Source organism: Cynara cardunculus, assembly GCF_001531365.2.
Source record: "Cynara cardunculus var. scolymus isolate 2C chromosome LG 7, CcrdV1, whole genome shotgun sequence".
Taxonomy (NCBI): Eukaryota; Viridiplantae; Streptophyta; class Magnoliopsida; order Asterales; family Asteraceae; genus Cynara; species Cynara cardunculus.
Window position 1 is genome coordinate 12,296,920 of NC_037534.1, and position 21,847 is coordinate 12,318,766.

At 32.0% G+C, this 21,847-nt stretch overlaps 2 protein-coding genes across 2 annotated transcripts in view; one reads left to right on the forward strand and one right to left on the reverse strand.

Moving 5' to 3' along the window:
- Window positions 1-7: 7 nt before the first annotated feature.
- Window positions 8-5,579, reverse strand: LOC112515190 (GDSL esterase/lipase At1g54790). The gene is made up of 5 exons (XM_025121862.1): window positions 5,357-5,579; window positions 5,072-5,272; window positions 3,094-3,260; window positions 1,004-1,274; window positions 8-327 (listed from the first exon to the last, which is right to left on the reverse strand). Exons 1-5 carry the CDS (start codon window positions 5,577-5,579, stop codon window positions 59-61), a joined length of 1,131 nt encoding a protein of 376 aa, XP_024977630.1. The 3' UTR covers window positions 8-58.
- A 10,952-nt stretch (window positions 5,580-16,531) lies between these two features.
- LOC112515424 overlaps window positions 16,532-21,847 on the forward strand; it is a 23,105-nt gene continuing 17,789 nt past the window's right edge. The window contains exons 1-4 of the mRNA XM_025122239.1: window positions 16,532-16,650; window positions 16,890-16,930; window positions 17,900-18,000; window positions 18,192-18,272. Coding sequence (XP_024978007.1) covers window positions 16,577-16,650; window positions 16,890-16,930; window positions 17,900-18,000; window positions 18,192-18,272 — 297 coding nt within the window. The 5' untranslated portion in view covers window positions 16,532-16,576. The remainder of the gene's footprint in view (window positions 16,651-16,889; window positions 16,931-17,899; window positions 18,001-18,191; window positions 18,273-21,847) is intronic.

Genomic DNA, 21,847 nt, shown 5'->3' on the forward strand with positions numbered 1-21,847 from the left:
ATAATTATCAATCAAACGTTGAATAGAAAATTAAATGAATGGATCATATTTAAGTATTTTAGAACTTGAGATTCAAAAGAAACGGCATTTTGTCAGCAAAGGGTGGATCTGAAAACTTTCCCGTGAGTATTTGCGAAGCAATATGTTGATTTGCGGCCTCTGTGTAGTGGATTCCGTCCCAATTCACGTATTCGGTTGTATCATTACATACAGTGGTTGTGATTGAGCTGCCATTTATGGTCTTCGTTTGGCCACAAGCTACCTGACTGTTGTAGTTCAAAGGCGGACCTCCGTACCCACAACAAGCAGTCGTTGGTTGTTCAAAACCTACAAATTAAACACACGAGCATAATACCATATATATATATATATATTTCAATTGATTGGATTGCATTGGTTGTACAAATAGACATGGTTGTATTTGAAATATACCATATTATATATATATATACATATATTTATCAACATAACATATATCTGGTCGAAGTCGTCGTACCTCTTTAGACAAAGTTATAGTATTTTGTATTTAGACAAATTCGTCGTATTTATTTTCTCTTAAAAACCAGTTTTAGAAGCGACAAGTGATTCATAATCTTGAAAATCTAAATCCTATCACATGTTTTGTCATTTCCCTCTTTTTCACATATCACATGTGACTTTCAATATTTGTTTTCTTCTCACCCCCATAACACTCCCACATGGGAACGTGGAATTTACAGCTCGGATAACATGTTAAAATAACTATAAATATGATTGAAAAACTTTATGATTTAAATTTCTAAGTAGAACGATTTAAAAGATTGTAAGTATTTTTTAATACATTATGAGTTTACAGATTGTTTGACCTGTTAAAAATAAAACAGTTCATTTTGAGTAAATAGACTGAAATCACGACGTTCTTTAATCCAACTCGATATTTAAGGCTTTGTGTCATCAAAATACTTTTTTTTTTTTTTGACATTTTGATAGAGTGAAAGTGAAATTCAAAACAAGAAATACTAACCGTATTTTGAGAAATTCGCAATGAGATTAGATTTGATCGTAAAGATGTCGATATGGGTGATATTGGCATCTAAATACTGAGCCTGCAATTTCGTGACAAGCGCATGCAATTGCAGGTTGAAAATGTTCGATGCTTTGTTGTGCGCAGCAACACAACCTAGTGCATCGAGCTTTGAGGGATCTGTCCCAAACTTTGCAATGTTTTGGGGCAGGCACCCGAGTGGTCCTGTGTTATGAACCCAAAAGTTTCTTGCCCCTTGATCGTATAACTTCTGAAAAACATTAAGAATACGATCGTGATATTTGCATAATTATGTAAGAATTGTTTGTAATACCTAAATATTGAAAGGGGCAAAATAAATTAAAATACAACAAAACTGCCGTTCTTATCTAGTGTAATAAATAACTTTTTTCCTCAATCAATGTAACAGAGTTTTAAATTTTATAATTTTGTAACCATTTTAACAAACAATTTATTGATTTTATAACATTTGATGACGTAGATACCAAATTGTTGATGAATATATTTCTAACTAGTAACCTGTTGTTCCACCATTATATATATATATATATATATATATATATAGAGAGAGAGAGAGAGAGAGAGAGTTTGTTTCAAATACAACCCGTCGTATTTGTACAACCAATGCAACCCAATAAATTGAGATATTTATGGAAATGATGAGAGTTCATTTATTATGATTTGAATATTTATGGAACATGAATATGGTTCATTAATTATGGTCAATACTTTATATTAGGAAACAACCAAAACTTCTATGAAATCACATATTAATCAAATGAAATGTACGGTTGAGATTGGGTTGTATTGGTTGCATAAATGTCAAGGGTTGTATAATAACCAACCTCTCTCTCTATACACACACACACACACACACACACATATATATATATATAGGGGCCTAATCAAATGAGAACTAATTAGTTTGTGGTAACTGTGAGAACCAATATTAACCACAAATCAATAGATAAATTAGGAAATTTATAATTTTGGCAATTTTGAATTAAAATATTAATGCAAGAATATTTTTGGTATTTTAAAACTTTCCTCCCTCCTCTCTTCTCTCTCTGGCCACCGTCCTCCGGTGATACTACAATGGTATCACAATGCATCACATCCAAGTCTTATAGACGGCGGCCCCGTTACTTCCCACTCCCTCTGCCACCATTCAATAGGCTTGACTTTATAGCTTCTTCTTGGGAGGCTCTAAGAGGTGCTTAAGAGCTCAAAAACCCTGTGTTAACAAGTCTCAAATATGTGCTTGGGTATCACATTGATGTCGTTTGTGTGGTCGATCGAAGATGTAACACAGTAGTATCACTATGCATCTTATATATGATTAGGTATCACAATGTATCTTATGTTTAACAGAGTCAATATTTTTAGGTATCACAGTGATATCACCGGAGGACGGTGGCCGGAGAGAGAAGAGAGGAGAGAGGAGAGTTTTAAAATACCAAAAATATCCTTGCATTAAGATTTTAATTTAAAATTACCAAATTTATAAATTTCCTAATTTATCTATTGATTTGTGGTTAATATTGGTTCTCACAGTTACCACAAACAACTCAGTTCTCCCTTGAATAGGCCCCTATATATATATATATGAAGGGTTGGGTTCACATGAGACCAGACCAAAGGTTTTTCGTGAGATCCGTAAAACCAATTTATGTTCATTGATCAACTAGATATGTCTAAAGTTGCACGGTGACAATTTTGTGATTATTGAGAAGTCTCGTGGCGTTTATGAATGTTCATATTGTAGATCTAATCCAAGGGTTGAGAATTGGTTTTACGGGTCTCACGAAAAACTCTTGATCTCACATGATCCCAAGTCTATATATATATATTCAATCAATACCATTTCACAAGTTGACGTCCACGTCATCAAATGGTATAAGATTATCAGGTTATTGGTAACAAGTGAGTACAAAATAAAAACTTTGGAACTTTACTATCTTGATTAGGAAAAATAAACCGTAAGACAAACTTCGTTGTATTTTGATCCATTTTACGTTGATGTTTAGACACTAAAAGGGTAACAACATGTGAAATAAACTAAATCTAACCTTGATTCCGGCTTCAAATTCGATCAAAACCAACGGAATCGAAGCCACGATTTGGTCGTACGATTTCGAGTAAAATGAACCTGCAAGATCATTTTGTCCGATATCGAACATGTAAAGCCCTTGGCTAAAATAATCTTCATCTGGTAAGTACTTGTTGAACCTTCTTGCTGCCATAAAACATAGCCAATGGTCAAGTCAAGATGGCCATAAAACCGACATCGTGGTGCACCAAGACTTACGTTATGAGAATGTCGACCTTCAATACCAGGTTTCATCTTTTTAGAATCCATGAAACATATATAGGGGTCTTCTTGTTAGAATGCATGAAACTGTGATAACCTTAAGAACTAATGCATTATCTGTTATTTCATGTGATTTTTTTGGCTTGGATTTAGTGAATTGATTAACATATATTCGTTTCACAATGTGAACATTTTTTATGTCTTTGTGAAATAAAAAAACACAACGAAAAAGTTTTGCATTATGAAACGAATACATATAAAATAAATATATGTTAATCAATATATTAAATTCAAGTTATAGAAGAAAAAAATCACAATTTATTGAGTTATCAAATGATTAAGTCCCCACATATACACACACAAGGATGTTCATACGAGAATGATACGTATTTAAAAATAAGATAATAATTCTGGAACAATCATTTATTTGAATAATGCTTTAAATGAAACTTTTTAAATTAGGAATTACGTTTTGAATTAAATGCGATCTTATACATTTTAAATATGTTTTCCCACAGATTACATGTGATTTTGTTTTTATTATTTTCCTTTTTTAATGTTTAATTTGAATAATTGTTTTTCAAATCTTAAATCACAATATGATTAAGAAACATTTTGAAATAAAATAATTAATTGGTGAATCACATCTGATTTTAACAAAAATTGTAATTCTTTTTAAATATTGCTTTAAATAGAAAAGGGAATTTTTTTAAATGAAAATCAAATATGCTTATTTTAAATGTATTAAAATAAAATATTTTTAAATAAAAATTAAAATCATAAATATGGTAAAAGTAAAATTTTAAATAAAGATTTTAGATAGCTTATATATAACTAAATTACCTTTATGCTCTTCTTTACTTATTTTTAGAATTAATTATTTAAGGTATTATTTAATGAAATGTATGTTCTATATTTATTCTTTTATTTTCTTAAATACATATCATTTTTATATGAATCCGACTCTCTCTCTCTCTCTCTCTCTCTCTCTCTCTATATATATATATATATATATATATAAGCTTATTTGAGAACTGTAAATATTTTGAGAACCGTAAAAACCAATTATTTATTATAAATATGGTGATAGATATTCGTTATAAATATCATAAATACTATAAGTGTATGATATTAATGGATATTTAAGTATATTCATCATAAATGGTTGGTATTCACGGTCCTCAATATTTACAATATACACACATATATATAGACTTGGGATTATGTGAGACCAGCCTACTTTCGTGAGATCACTTTTTTACATTTGAAACTTCACAGCAAAATGCTGTGAAGGTAACCTTCACAATATTTTTGCTATGAAGGTTCGGCTTTTTTACTTTCACATCATTTTGCTGTGAAGTTTTAAGTATAAAAAAATGAACTCACGGGTCTCACAAAAACAGACTGGTCTCGTATAAACCCAACCCTATGTATACAATGAATAACCCTTATCATGGTCAAAATTCTTTGATGTTTAAACGAGGATGACAAAAAATTCAGAAAATGAGAACATATCTGAACTATGATTTGATTGTGATCAACCACCTTTTTCAACTTTATTTTTAAAACTTTAAACTTTTCCCCTTATTTTCTTTAATGAAAAAATATACGAAATATATAACGAAAATTGGAGCCAAACAAGTTATAACAGAAAACGAGCATCTTATTCTCTTAAATTCAGTCGTAAAAGAATAATCTTATAGGTGTGTATAAAACGATATAAATATATGACGTACACTTAGACTGCAATTGAAGAACCCGAGACTTGAACCGAAAAAACTGCGCCACCTGAATCCCAAACGAAAACGGGCTAACGGAATTTGGCGTTGGCGGTAAAATAGTGGAACCGGCAGCCGCAAAATTGCATCCTTTGCGGAAATTCGGGACACCGAGAGCTTCCAAGTACGCGTTTAGGAACGGCAAGTCCATTGCATCGACTGCAACCCCATCATATGTTTTAAGACACGAATACAGATACAAGAAAGATATAAAAATACAAGCGAAAAAAGAAAAGAACTAACTTAAGAAATCAACAATGAGGCGGCCATCACAGAACCTCCCAGATGGTCCTTTGAAATACGTCTGGCCATTGGGAGGATCGAGATTGTCACCGACACCGGCGACCAGATCGCCGGTGTCGGAATTCGAGTCACCAAAGTTGAAAACTGCTGGATAATTGAACTCAATGCCATTACTGAGGTATGGAATGCAGCAGGTGAACAGTAGAATAAGAAGATGGTTCATATCTGGGGTTGGGGTTCTTGTGGTTTTGGGGGAGATGGGGTATTTGAAGGTCTGCTGGTAGGCTTATGCTTATAAATGAAGTTTGCTTTGAGGTCACTACTGAATGGTGGGTGGTGAAATTACCATTATGCCCTTATTAGTTAAGTAGTCAAGGGTAGCTCTGTTATGTTGTCAACTAATTTAGGACTTTTTGGTGGGGTTTGGGTTAAAAGTCATGGCTGTTAGCATTAAATTGATTGTAACCTGTTTGATACATGTATTTATTTACTGGGTCAAAATAATTTAATTATTGTGTTGAAATTTCGATAAAAGAACGAAAATGATTTATATTCCTGTTTTATTTAAACGATATGATGAACTTATGGATTGTTTGACAGTTGCTGAATGGTTCGATTTAAAATGATTAAGAGACTTTCATGATATAATGCAAAATGAAATATAATTGTTTACAATAAAATTAGGACGCACAATGGTGAAGGGAGACTCAAAATACAAAATCATTCAAAGGATTTTAGAACCATTAAGAGGCAGATTTTTTTTTTTGTAAAACAAGATTCATCTCTTAACAGTTCAAATGATGCTTTTTAATAGAATTATTAAGAGGCAAACAACTTTAATGATTTATTCATTCTGTTGTTAAATAATGTTATTTTTGTTATAATTTTTATATATGCAAATGATCGTAAATAAATTATCACGTATTTATTGTTTATATATTCAGTCATCCTTTTTTAAATTTGTTTTATGGGTTATTTACTTACAGCTTGATGAACTTAATGGTTTGAACTACTTATTTGCTTGGTGATACAAGAATGTTTATTTATGACTTAATCATTAAGCCATTAAATCAAAATAGTGTATTTTTAGACCGGTCCAAAATTTTAAGCAGTCAATTTAACTGGACCAGTTCAAAAAATTTACCTATTTTAACTTCAACCTACTAATTACGTTACCTGTGTATTTATCAAACATGAAATGCATCGGGAAAATTATTTGTTAAATTGGTTAAATAAAATTAAAAAAAAATATAAAAAAACATTTAATAAAAAAATATCAAAAACAAAATATATTTGTTAAATTGGTTAAAGTTATATATGTACCCCAAAATAAGATTGATAAAAGCTTTTATTGATTTTATTTATTAACCTGGATGTCTCATCCGCTATGTAAGCTGACTAATCTCAAGGCAATTACCTGTTTTATGGGTAGACCGGAGTCATCGTATTTGAACCTCTGTGGCCAGGGGACTTTTATTCATTCTTGAATTTGAACCCGAGACTTCCAGACACTTTTGACCTTTGGAGTTCAAGTTTAAACCAATCAGACACTACCAATTATGAGTATTTGCATTTTACTATTTTACCTGGGTTTCCATGTGATTAAGCAAGATAGTGAACTTTTAAAATAAGTTGAGAATAGAAAATTGATGTAATTTCTTACCAAAAAAAAATCCAAAATTTATGCTTTTGATAATTTAACAAATTTATTACAAAAATACCAGTTGTTTTAACAATTCATATTTTTCATTAATATATTAATAATTTATACTTAATATTTAATAAATTTATTAGGATCGAAGTTGTTTTTAAGGGAATGGAAATGAGAATATGAACAATAAAAAATGAAACAATATACCTAATTTAGATATATTCAACCCAACCATTAAAAACACATTAAAATAACAGATCCGTTGAAAATTAAAAAAATCAACTTCAACTACACATTAAAAACCAGTAAAAAATATCCTTCATATTACAATAATAATAAAATAAGAAAAAAAATGACAAAAACAACTTTAATCTATACTATATTATAAAACATTTGACAAAAACTCTTAAAAACAACTTTTTATGCGTAAAGTACGGTTTATTAATGCATATTACTTAAAACTCAAGATTGCAAATAGATTGTGCGTAAGTATAACTTATTAAAGCTCCATATCTGAATTCGTGATCAAATACAAGATAAACATCTCATTTTAAATATAAAAAATCTAAAATTTAATTAGGATAATCATTGATTTCTACCAGAATACTTAATTATTATCTTTATAAAATGTTATATTATTAAACAAAAAATAAATTATTTCGTTATTAAACTTAAATTAAATTATAACAAAAAAATTAAAGAAATTACATAAAAAATGAGAACTTTTAAATAGTTGATTTGATATTAACATTGATATATATATTTTTAAAAATTTTTATTATCTTCAAATTTATATTTTATTCAAAAATAAAATCATTATTGCTTTTTTTAAAAACACATAAAATCGTATTATAACATCAACAACGACAAATAACAAAATAGAACATTAAAATCGAGATTTGTCTCGCTGCATTGCGCGAGTACTCTTATAATATAATACTAATACTAATAAGATTTGGATCACGTGAGACTAGTCTATTTTCGTGAGACCCATGAGACCACTTTTTTACACTTAGAACTTCATAGAAAAATGTTATGAAGGTAAAAAATAGCAGAACCTTCACAACAAAAACACTGTGAAGGTTACCTTCACAACGTTTTGCTGTGAAGTTTCAAGTGTAAAAAAGTGGTCTCACGAAAACAGGCTGGTCTCATGTGAACCCAATCCTATATATATAAATAATTACAAAAAAATTAATATAATATCAATATTTAAGATGTAGAAACCAACATTTTTTACTTCTAAATATCACGACAAGTTTGACGATGCCTATTTTTTTAGTGTTACAGTGGTATGTTGAAGGATAAATAACTTCATTTTAATGTTTTTTTTAATATTATAAAAATATGTTGAGATGTTCTTATTAGATTGGAGATGAGTACCCGTTTTAAATAATCATGTATTATTTATAAAACATTTTATAAAAAAAATAAAAACAATTTTTTATGCATGAAGTACTGTATATTCATTCATATTACTTAAAATTCAAGATTACAAATAAATTATGTATAAGTACAACTTAGTAAAGCTCCATGTTTGAATTAGTGTAACTAACTGTGGATAAACATAACCAAATAGAGGATAAACATCTCATTTTAAAATATAAAAAATTTAAAATATAATTAGGATAATTATCGAGTTCTAACAAAATAATTAATTATTATCTTTATAAGAAAATTATATTATTAAACAAAATATAAATTACTTGTTATTGAACCTAAATTAAATTATAATAAAAAATTGAATTAAAAAATTACACAAAAAATATGAATTTTAAATAGTTAATTTGATACTAATATCGATATATTTTTGTCAAATTTATATTTTATTCAAAAATAAAACCATCATCGTTTTTTCAAAATCACATAAGACCATACTATAAAATCGACTGAGAAAAAGAATAAAGTGAAATATTAAAATCAAAATGTATCTCGCTGCATTGCGCGAGTATCCTTCTAGTTAATTATTAAACTAAACACCATCATTCATTATTATTATCATTGCATCGACCAGGTTCTAAGATAGCGTAGATTTTTGAATTCTTTGTGATTAAGGATTTGTTTGTTAGTAGCTTAATGAGGTTAATTAGACTAACAAGTTATTTACATAATTATACATGACTGTTTAATAGTGGTTTAATGATATAGAATGTGATATTCAGTAAGTTTTATAGGGGTGAACTTTATACAAAAAGTCAAGTCTTTTTTTTCTCCAAACATGTTGATGACTCGATTCTTTTTGGGGAATGGAGTACAAAAAATATTCAAAACATGATGGAAATTTTGAAATGCTTTCAAATGGCTTCTGGTTTAAAGGTAAACAAGAATACGAGTAAAATATTCAACATCAGTGTTTTAGATGCAGAAGTTAACGAGGTGGCTAGAAAATTTAGTTGTTGCTTGGATCAACTAACTCTCACTTACCTCGGTATCGTAATTGGAGAAAACATGAACAAGATCGAAAGCTAGAACCCGATAATTGAGAAGTTTAAAAACAATCTTTCATCTGGGAAATTAAGATCGATTTCATTTGGTGGAAGATTAACGTTGGTAAAATCGATTCTTGGTAGTCTTTCTCTGTATTATTTCTCTTTAGTTCGTGCCCCATATCGGGTTCTCCATATTCTTGAGAGTGTGAGGAGAGACTTTTTTAGGGAGGTTACAATGAAAATCGTAAACAATCGTGGGTTACATGGGACTCTATCTTAAATGGTTTTTATTCGGAAGGTAAGGGGCTTAATGTAGGCTGTCTTCAGGCTTCTAATTGGGGTCTTGTAGAGAAGTGGTGGTGGCACTTTCGAGTTGAAGAGAATGTTTTTTAGGTAAAAGTTGTGGAGAGTTTATATGGTGTAGATGGCGACATGGGCAACCTGGAGTTACTTGGGACAAGGGACCAAAGCGGTAGGACGGTTAGGGTGTAACGGAACATTTTGAGAGTTGGGAGGGATCTTGAGAAGATAGGGGTGCACTTTAGGGGCTCGTTTGGTAACAGGATTGGAGATCGCGGTTAGACATTGTTTTGGAAAGATAAATGGTTTGGGAACTTCAAGCTTAGTGATAAATGTCCAAGATTTTTTAGCCTAGAATTTGAGAAGGTTGTGTTGGTGAGGAAGGGAGTGGAACGACGAGACGTAGGGTGGCACTGGTCATGGGGTTGGCATATAGACCATCGAGGTAGAGCCCTCTTTGAGGTAGAAGAGTTAACAGAGTTTGGCTCAAAATTAAAGTTTGGACACAAACGAGCAAGACAAGTAGGTATGGCTCCTAGGAGAGGATTGGATTTTTTTGGTTAAGGGGCTCAAGGAGTTGATTGATAAGCAATTCCTTTGTTCACCAAATCATGCAGTCAAAACAAAATGGAACAAGTTGTTCCAAAGGAAAGTATGCATCTTCATTTGAAGATTAAGAAAAAGGCATAATTCCGGTACATGTGGTGCTTGCAAATCAAGGTTTAGACCTTCATTCTTCTGCATATCCTCAGTGTGGGGACAAAATTGAATCAGTAGATCATTGTTCATCCGTTGCAAGGAAGTCTTGAATGTGGTTTTGAAGGTCTCCGATTGGTGAGGTTTGGGCTCCGCCAATGTGGTCTCCATCGATGATGTTTTGTCTCTCAGAGATCATCCTTTGCTCCCTTCTTTTTCAAAAAAGGGTGTGGTAGGAGGTACTTTGAACTTCTATGTATATATGCTTTGGACTTTCTGTTGGCTAATTTATCGTTCAAAAGGCTATATTTCTTTGTGGGTAGATTGGTGCTGCAACCTGCGATTCAGTTCAGGATAACGCTCTTAGTGTTGACGCATGGTCCTTGTTTGATGGTTCTTGGTTGGTTGTCTTGGTCTTTGGTTGGCTTAGGTCTCTATTTCTTGGGGTGACGCTTGATTCGAGACATCTAACAAAACAATTAACATAAATATAAAAAAATAACAAAAAGGGGAATTAGGATGGCCTTGCTGATTCATGCACTGCTCATGCTTTGTCTAGAAAACTGCTTATTTTAATTAAATAACAACGTCAAAGTTTATCGATGAAGACTCAAATTCTGAGATGTTCTCTTTCCCCAAGAGCCCTCTGGCCGCTACTTTGTGTTTGTTCTATTTCCTCTAACCCTGCGATGACACATTTAATCACAACGGTCCGCTCTCTGCCTACAATGTTATTGTCCATTTAAAATTCTCTATGTTCTTAATATATTAACAATTGAGCCTCGTTTTTATTCAGCTAGATTCTTATTCCTAATAGTACATAAAATGGCTCGGGCCCGAGTTGTTCAAGAGTAGTAAAGTCTTGTACTAAAAATACGTAAACATATAAAGAAAACCATAAAAGAAGACATGTGTTTTTGAAACAATGCTTGACTTTTTAGCAAGCAAATTGCAAAAGTTGCTTTCAAGAAAGGCAAGATAAGACCCCAAGGTTTTCTATAAAGAATGAGTTTTATAAAATAAGTGTTTGAATCTGTATTAAAATTGATTACTGTGATTTGAAGTCGTAACAACAAATTTCAAAGGTTTTGTTAAAATAATTATGAATATGATATATTATTCTTACTGATTAGAGGCTCAGAGATCAAAATAATGAGATTTGAATGATTAAGAAACAAATAACAGTAATAACATAAATCAAAATAATGATGATACTTGTAAGCTCATAATTCTGTTTTAACTAGCAGTTTTAGAAGGATTAAGACAACAGTACAATATTAAATAAATATTTTTTAGGAATATCAAAGGCATGCAAGGGTAAAATGGAAAAAAAAACTAAAAAAATTACATAATGAACAGACAGAAGCAATGATTGTGTACGTGATTATAACTAGTTTTTGATTTATCACAACAAACTGATATCATTATCAAAACAAGATCACATCATAAGGAGTATTTGATTTATCTAATCATTATCACAACAAAATCACATCATTATCACATCTTATCGACAACGGAGGCATCAACACAGGAATTCTTTGATGATACTAACAACATTTAAAGGATGAAAACAAATCCAAGATAATAGAAAACTATAGATAAATACTAATTTATTTTCATTTATTCTAATTTTTATTATGGTTAAATAACTTAGAAGCCCAGAAGTTTTCTCATATTTTCTTACCATATGGGTGTTTTCTTTTGAACTCTCACCTATATCTATGGTCGATTTCCAGTCAGAACCACCCTCACTTTTTATGAGAACCGTAAGAACTGTTGTGCAACTATCAATCGTTTTTATTCAATGACGATGATTACATGTATTACTGTGAAACAATTACACTTTGGTTTTTAGCATCTGGGTGTGTCGGGATTGGTTTTGTGAAGTTATGTTAACATTTTCATGTTAATGTATTTTACATATGTTAACATATCTTCATGTTAAGGTATGTTCACTTATTTTCTGCTAACATTTATTTTGATTTTCATGTTGACATGTGTAAATTATGTTACCGTATGTGAACATTTGGCATCCTTTACGTTGTGTTCTCGAATTTGGGGAGAAAAAAACGAAATGAATTTTTTTGTGCGCAAAGAAAATCATTTTTCAGTTTTTAAAAATGAGAAAAAGGGAAAAAAAAGATGTTTCTTTTTACAAATATACCCTTTAAAAACATATCATATAAAATGAAAGGTTTGGTAGTTTTGTAATTTTAATAATATTTTAAAGAGATTTAAATTTCTTTCTTTCCTTTTCATTTCATATTTAGAGAAAACTTATCATTATTTTCTTTTCGTTTCATTTCTTTCTCTCAAAAAAAAAAAAGGTTTCGAAAGCACGAGTTTTTATTTACTTTCTTCTTCTTTCGCTTCCTTTCGTAATAAAGGTTTTGAGAACATGGTCATGTCATTGAAGTTCTCCTTTATTAGAAAACTGCACCAACATCCTTTACAACTTTTTGATAAAAAAATCATTTGAGGGTTTCAAGATGGTTCTTATGGAATTTTTTTTCTCCATATACATAGGGTTGGGTTTACGTTAGACCAACTTGTTTTTGTGAGATCTGTGAGACAACTTTTTTACATTTGAAACTTTACAGTAAAACACTGTGAAGGTAAAAAAAAAGACGAACCTTCACAGCAAAAACACTGTGAAGGTTACCTTCACAGTGTTTTGCTGTGAAATTTCAAGTGTAAAAAGTGGTCTCATGAAAACAGATTGATCTATCGTTATCCCAAGTCTATATATATATATATGTGTGTGTGTGTGTGTGTGTGAATAATCGTGTGAGAAAAAGAGTTAATGTGAGAAGTTTAAGAAGAGATCTGGACCCTTGATCATCTTTAATCTCAAACTCACCCATGAATTGCATTTGATACATGATTGATCTGGTGCATCTCATCCTAATGTGCACCCAAGGATGGAGATCCCTTCTTATGCTTCTCATCGGAACTCAACCTATATATATATATATATATATATATATATATATGCATGTTAATTTCATTTGAGAATTTCATGATTCTTTATTTTTTTTAATAGTTTCATTAATTTATACTAGAAGTAAAACAATACATTGTATTGTTTATTTTGCAAATTGTATGAAAATGTAACTTATTTTGTTTTGGTTCATATTTTTGGTTACATATTTCCAAAAAAATTATTTTACCACTCGAGATATAACATATTAAACATTTAGGTACTTATGTAATCGGTTTAACCATAAACTGATTATCATTTTATCGTCACGGATGATATGACAAAGAAATCAATATTATTTATTGATCTGGCAAATAATATTGATTTTTTTTTTATATAAAATTGGTTTTAAAATTTTCTATTACGCATTTGCGTTTAAAAATCATAAACAAGATTCAAAACAGAAGTTCACAACCATCATTGTAAAATCTAGAGGTGTAAATGAGTCGAGTTTTTAACAAGTTATTCGAGTTTGAGCTTAATAATTCTCGAACTTGAGTCGATCTAGAACACAAAATAAAACTCGTTTAACTTAACGAGTCGAGCTTCATAACAACAATGTTTTGAGTCAAGTCATTTGAGCATACATTTTTTCGAGCCGACCATGCTAATATGTCAATATATCATAGAATAAAAACATAAAAAATATATAAACCTCGAGCCAATAACCGAGTTAATCATTCGTGAGTTCGAGCCCGTAAACGAGCATCGAGCTCGATAACTCAAAAATACTCGAGCTCTACATTGAAAAAGTTGTTCAAGCTCGAGCTCGAGCCTGGTATTTTTTTCAAGCCAAGCTTGAATGACTTACTACTCGGCTCGACTTGTTTACACCCTTGGTCCAACCCATGGAGTTTTCTTATAACAATCATTCCTTTTTGTTTCTTTTATTATTCTTGTTTTGGAGCTCATCACACTCGCAACATAAGCCAAAGCTTGAATCCCAATCAATACGATAAAAAATTGGCTTTATAGGACGCCAAAGATGTATAAGGGACCGTTTACCTAAACACTTACCCGGTAAGCGCTTACTGGTAAAATCCAATACTATCGTTTACTTACCGAGTAAGATTTGAGTCTACCAAAACGATATTGTATTAATAGTTTATCCAGTAAGCGCTAACCGTGGTAAGAATCATTGCCATCACTTACCGGGTAAGACTCTTGGTCCTTGCCTTTTCTCTTACCAGTTAAAATTTTTGGTCCTTGTCATATTCATCAGGTAAGGTAATGTGACTTGGTAAGTGCTTACCCAGGTAAGCATTTGGTAAACGGTCCCTAAGTGTTCTAATAGCACTTAATTTATATGACCAAACGATATAACATTCTATCTAATAGTGTTGTAATAAATTTATAGGACATTTTTTTTGGCATATTAACAAGCTTTTTAGAACATTTTTAAAATAAAGTGTCGTATTTGCTATTTTATATGACACTTTTCAAATAGTGTTATCTTAAAAACAAATATCTTATAAAAACATGTGTTTGTATAACACTTTTCAAAAATGTCCTATAAAATAGTAAAATGATGCTTCATTTTAATTTTCTTTCTAAAAGAACTTGTTAAGACACCTAAAAATGTCATATAACTTATTACAACACTTTTAGATATGACATTTAATTATTTGGTCCTATAGACTTAAGATTTATAAAGCGATTTTTTTTTACTTTCTATTATTAACCTGGATACTCAACTTGCTATGCGAGTCAACTAATCCCAGAGCACCCAACTGTTTTGCAGGTAGCCCAGAGTCATCGCATTTGAATCTCTGTAGCCACACAAGGAATTTTATTCCTCATTGAATTTAAACTTGGGACCTCCAAACACTTTTAACCTTTGAAGCTCAACCTCAAAGGGTCAAACCAATCAGGTACCATCCTTAGGATACCTAGATATTGTTGACGTTCTATAAACCCGATTTTGTTATAATGAATGCATGTTTGCTTCTCTCTGGAATCCATATACCTAATCATTCAAGCTGTAATCCGGTCTCGTCTTATTTTTCGGATTGTGACTTCTCCTGGCTGGTGAGGACAAAAACCTTTGACGGAATTGATGTGACCAAACCATAGTTAAAATCAATGTGAAACATGCCCATCCCTCCAGAGGATGAAGATGATTTATTTATGACTGAGACTTATCGTCGGAGGCAATGGTGAAAAATTACAAATTTTACAAGTTAAAAAAATTGACATGGATTTTTTTTGCTTAGTTGACATTAAAAAACTCAATGACACATTAGTAAAAAGCCCGTTCTTATTAATCATTTTCTAGTTATTAGGTAAACCAGATACCTAAATATCTGAGATACTACTTTTTTCAGGTATTAAAACAAAGATTTTGAAATTATGTTGCCCAAAATATAAATTAGATTAAGTACGTTATATTTTCATACATTTGACTCTTCTATTGATATAAAAAGGGAACCACACCGGCCCGTACTGTCCAGCCACAAAAGTATGAAATGAGAGACAAATCATGCATACAACTCCCTGCTAAGTGCTAGGTGGTTTGCTCAAGGGGCACGGTGTCCACAAGAAACCAAGTCCTTAAAAAAATTGTAACTTCCACATTGTGTCTGTCATACTTGAACCATCACTTGTTTTACGAGTATCCAACACATGATCCAACTATTAAGATAGGCTCAATGATACAAACTTTTATCCGGTTAAACATACCCTTGTGCATTTCACCAGATCTAAGAAAGACAACACCGTTCGGTTTCTTCTAGCTATGCAATGCAACCAACGTATACCTATGTTATCGACAAACCCATTTTCAATTATCTTATTACACCATTCAAACTATTTTCTAGTGTATTCTTAAGAAAAAACTGTTTATTTTCATCATATTATAATATGTTTCTGTAATTTTATTACAAACATCATTTGTTCTTTTAATTATATCAAAGGCATAATACGCTCTCCAAAATAGAAACCGAAATAATATGGACAAAAAACGTTGGCTACTTACTTCAACATGACCCATTTTAATCTTGAAACAAAAACTTAGAGGATCTTTTTTGCAATTTGAATATACATGAGGGGTACTTTTATATATTTAAAAAGTATGGGGGTTAAATTGTTATTTTTCAATTTTATACTCGTAAACCTCTGAACCAAAACCTTAAACCCTTTCTAGCAAGCAGGCGTGCGTGAGATCGATGATGGCATTCAGAGGACTCAAGAACACTCGAAATCTTTATCAAGCATTGGAGATTCGGAAAACGTCGAATCTGTTAGTATTTGGTTCCTTCTATTTCTGTGCTGATTTTTGTTTAGCATGCTATCATAACACCGGTGAATGATGCTACCTTTTAGCGTTCGATTGATTGATCGATTGTCTGTTATAGTGGGAAGAGAAAAGGAGATCAAATTCTATATATTATTTTGTTTGATTTTGTCTTCAATTTTGATGATACTGACACAAGAAGGTCAAGATCTTCATGCATAACGCAGTTGTGATTGAATTTTCAGGTTCGAAAGCCTAAGGAATTGCTCCAATGTTACAGTGGAAGGTAATTCTTTAGCTAATACTGCATTTTTCAGCGTCAAGTGTACAATGGATTATAGGAGCATTATAGTTGTAAAATTAGGGATTAACTTGTACTCTATCCATTTAGGGAAAACGGAGTTTATGGGTTTTATTTGCTTAATTTTGACAAAGTATATCACCAAAACCAGTGGCAGAAGCATAATTATAAGATTGATTCAATAATTGGTGTGTCAAGGTAGTTGTAGAATGGGCTCTGTAGATGGATACGTTGGAGCAAAGGTAAAACATGAAGAATGTACCTTTCTTTGTATATGGAACTGCAAGAGTTTGTGAGCATGACAAAATGGATGTATACATTGATAAAAACAATATTACAATGTGCAGTATAATTGGATGTCAAAAAAGTTAGATGATTCTGAAATGAGATGGATTCTAACACATTTAATCCGAGACACTTTTGCCCTAAATAGTTCAACTACCAAAATTAGTGATGAATGCTTCTTTTGGTTTGTCTTTATTCGCATGTATGGATGCTTAGACAGCCAGAATCTAATAGTAGTGAATAACTTTGCAAGGAGAGAAAGCAGTGTGAGTTTTAATGCCAGGAAGATTTGTAAAATATGACAACCTATAGATAACTATCCCAATAGTACCTAGCATGCTAAAACCTTGCACACATACTATATATGCGTCCTGGATAACACTGATTTTGAGTACTTGAATCTGTTATGTTGCTTCCAAATTATATATATATATATATATATATATATAGTACATAACAAGAGCTACTATTCTAATATATTAATGCATGCTAGCTAAGGAAGGTTCTCCAGATTCTGTTTCAGCTAGGTCCATGCTGTCTTATTTGGAATATCAATTGCATTAAAAAGATTTATTCGAGTATAATGAAATTGTGGTCAATTTTTTTTATCATCCTAGCTTGCTAGTAGATGAACTACATATTAAGAAACTCTTCATTCTACGTCCTCAGTTCCTGAGATCATTCGCAGAAGAAATACTCACTGCTTCTACAAGGGCCAGAATTATCTACCTTGCATCCATGGTGACAATATGATCCTTCGTACTGCGACGGTAACAACATTTATTTTAAAGCATCAGGATAGAAAAACGAATGCTTTTTGGATGTCTCAATTGTGATTGTTTCTCTCAGCACTCCTTCCCTTATCACTTCTACTTGGATCTACAGTTCTTAAAGTAAAATACTATGCTTTAACTGTGATGGTATATCATTGTGTTGAGTACCCCCATTGCTTTGTCTACAGGTTGCTGAATCATCAATCTTCTTCAATGGTTCACGAAGTTTATCAACACAAGTACAAGCCCCTGCCCAGGCACGGAAAATGGTATGATTATTTTCTTTCACTTGACTTGATCAACTGTTTTTCTTGATTTATTATGTATAATTACTTCTCCTTGCTACTACACCTAAATCTGGATTGATGCCTAAATGTAACCACTATTTTGTTTATAGTTATGAAATTGAAGTAGATACCAAAGGAGTCAGACTTAATTTTCAATTTGAAGCATAAGGAATATGACAGAGTGTTCGCTTATTTTAAGGGTAGTACTCCAATGCGGTTAGTGATTAGAATTGTATGTTACCGGTTTTTACATCAGAAGATATGCTTGAAGTGGTTCAAAGTTAATGGATGCAATCATGCAATACATAGGTGTGCATGCCTATCCCCATGAACGCACACTTGGAACAACAATAGAAACAATGAATTGGTCAGGAGAGGTGGAAGGAGGAGGGAGAAGGAATAAGGAGAAGGGAGGAAGGATAAAGAATTTAAATCTTGTTGGAATTGCATCCATAAGTGAGATGAAACCATTGTGTATTCCTTACCAAAAGAGGCAAAGCCTCACGTAAAGTTGTCCTTGCTTCAACATTCATTAAACATTTCATATAGTTCTCTAAACTATAATTTTAGTACCTCATTATTAGATATAATCAATACTATTTGCATATAAATCCCATACAAAAAAAGATGAGAAAAAAGAAGGCAAGAAGATGAGCCACATAAGTGGTGAATCGACCAAAGTTACGTACACAAAATGGATCTGGTAACGAGTTCTAATTCATTAACGATTTCCTCTTCTGTAGACACTCTCTAGTCAATCCAGTTGAAGTCTTTTTCCATTTTTTTATAGAAGTGTTTTCACAAACTATGAAAAGTTCTTTTTGCAGAAAGTTTTTCCTTGAAAATACTTTTACCAGTCGTTCCAGAAAAGCGCCAACTTATTGATTTTAGAAATTCAAAACTTGTGATATTCAAATTAAAAGTAACTCCTAAGTTTCAGAACTTATTGTTGTTGCAAGATGTTGTTTGGTTAGTTGTGATAATCCTTTTCAATTTATAACCATGCCAATTTTTATTAATCTGTTCAAGTAAAAAAGTTACATATTTTTCACTTAGAAGCCATATGATTTCTTAGGGGAGTCTATTAAATGCTACAAATGACGACAAATTATGATCTAGACATCTAGTAGTGTATTTTATCTTTATAACAGATTGCAGGGGTTGTATTGGTTGGGGGTGGGCGAAAGGGTGGGGCAGGTAGGATGTAATAACAGGATAGGGGATGACAAGAGGTGAAGTGGGATAGGGTGTGGAATGGGTGAGGCCTGGAGAGTTGGGGATGGTTTACCACTATTATGGGTTGTAGTTTGGGATCCACAGTTCCACACAAGAGTCGATTTGACCAACTGTGGTAGACTTTGTCTATCTAAATAACCTCATTTGACCCGTTAGTTTTTTAATGTTTGCCCATTGCTATTTTCTAGAATATTGGTTTGAAGTTCTTTTTTCTACTGGGTTTCAGTTGCCTGGTCTAGATATAATCCATGTAATTGAAACGACCCTCTAAATTGGGTAAGGGAACAAAGAGTCATTGTTTTTGGTTGGTATATTTAGCTTTAATATGTTCGACCGGGCACCTTGTCAATGAAGGATCAAGGATAAGGGTCATATATGAGGATGGTTATTATTTCTTTTTGTGTTTCTGTTTGCATTTTCCACTCTTATTTTGGCGGGCCTTACTTTGTTATCCTCACTTAAGCTTTTTAAAATAATATTAAGATTATATACTTTGTTATCTGTGATAACCGGGTCCTAGTTATTACCCAAGGTATTTATTATATGAATTAATTGTTTATATGGATACATGCTTACGTGAATTTAATATGTATGTGCATTTTATGCATAGGAATATATGCATAATATGATAAATATATGTATATATATATATGTGTGTGTGTGTGTTATGTATATATATATATATATATATATATATATATAATAGGTATGTTCATGTGTGTGCATGAAATTATGTATGCATGGGTAAAATTGTGCATGCATGTGGGGGTGAGAGGGTAGCCGATTTTCCATTTAAGGAAAGTATAAATATAAGGGTTGGGTTATGGGGCAAGTTTTCTTGCTTCATTTGGGAAGTTTTGGGAGATTTAGAGAGAAGTTGTTCGGTGATCTTTTGGCCATTCAATCATCTTCTTCAAAATCTGAGTTTGTCTTAAGGTGAGTGGTTTCTAAACACTTTTCAAATCTTTGATTTTTACTAAAAGAACTGCATATTATTCTTCAAAACTGGTTTTGTGCGGTTTGGGTTTAATCGGACAAGGGTTGATCGGACTAGGTATAAACCGGTCAAGGTTTGTCCGGATTACTCTTAAAACCGGGTAGGAGTTGTCTGATTTAATTATAAATCACTTAATTGTTGTGCGATTTAGGGTGTTAGTGAGAATTTGATTTATGTAAACCGGACAAAGGTTTTGTACGGAGAAGTATGAATATGATCAAGCATTGTGCGGTTTAGTCTTAAATCGCCTAAGGGTCGTGCGGATTAGTTATAAACCGATCACGTATTGAGCGGTTTAGTTTTAAATCGATCATGTGTTGTCCGGATTGCCTTAAACCGGACATGAGTCATGCGATTTAGTCTTAATCGACCAAGGGTTGTCCGGATTAGTAAATCGGACAGAAGGGACAAGTGTTGTCCGGATTGTATATCCGGATAACTTGTCCGGATAGCTTATATTTGTTAATTTTCAAATATTGATTATTTTAGACATTTTATATAATTTAAAAATGTCCATTATTGGGTTTAATTATGGGTTTACAGAAGAGGTATTTTATAAAAAGATATGTTCCTACCAAGCGTGGTGACGTAAGTCTGTTTTGGTATGAAACTGGATTTGGAAAAATGTTTCTACCAAGTGTGGTGACGTAAGTCTGTTTTGGTATGAAACTATATTTTGGGAAATATTTCTACCAAACGTGGTGACGTAAGTCTGTTTTGGTATGAAACTATATTTTGGGAAACATTCCTACCAAGCGTAGTGACATAAGTCTGTTTTGGTATGGAATTGGATTTTGAAAACTGTTTCTACCAAGCGTGGTGACGTAAGTCTGTTTTGGTATGAAACTTGTTTTAAATGGTAAGGGGCTGTTTGGCAGTTGCTGAATGATTTAGTTCAGAATAGCTAAGAGGTTAGAATGGCTAAGAGGGTCAGAATGGTTAAGTGCTGAATGAAACAAAGTTGTTTGGTAATTGTTTTCTGAATGACAGCAAAATTACCATTTTAACCCTCAAGAAATACAATCAACTCTAAACATTCTTTTAGAAAAAAAAGATGATGTTCTTCATGTTCTTCATATCAAGATCACAGATCCTCAAGAAATTGCAAAATATAGGTAATCCAATCATCATTAACATTGTTATAAACATGAAGTTAGCAATAAACACCATCAATTTTCAAAGAAAAATGCTACCCTAAACCAAACCCTAGACAKAAAAATGCTACCCTAAACCAAACCCTAGACAGAAAAATGCTACCCTAAACCAAATGCGACGTGAGGCTGTGGAAGGCGACGAGGCTGTGGAAGGCGACGAGGCGGCGACG

Coding starts and splice junctions, on each gene's coding strand:
- LOC112515190 (XM_025121862.1), bottom strand. CDS start 5,579: ATGAACCATCTTCTTATTCTACTGTTCACCTGCTGCATTCCATACCTC. Junction 5,273..5,356: donor CCTCATTGTTGATTTCTTAA/GTTAGTTCTTTT, acceptor ATGGGGTTGCAG/TCGATGCAATGGACTTGCCG. Junction 328..1,003: donor TGCGAATTTCTCAAAATACG/GTTAGTATTTCT, acceptor TTTAATTTGTAG/GTTTTGAACAACCAACGACT.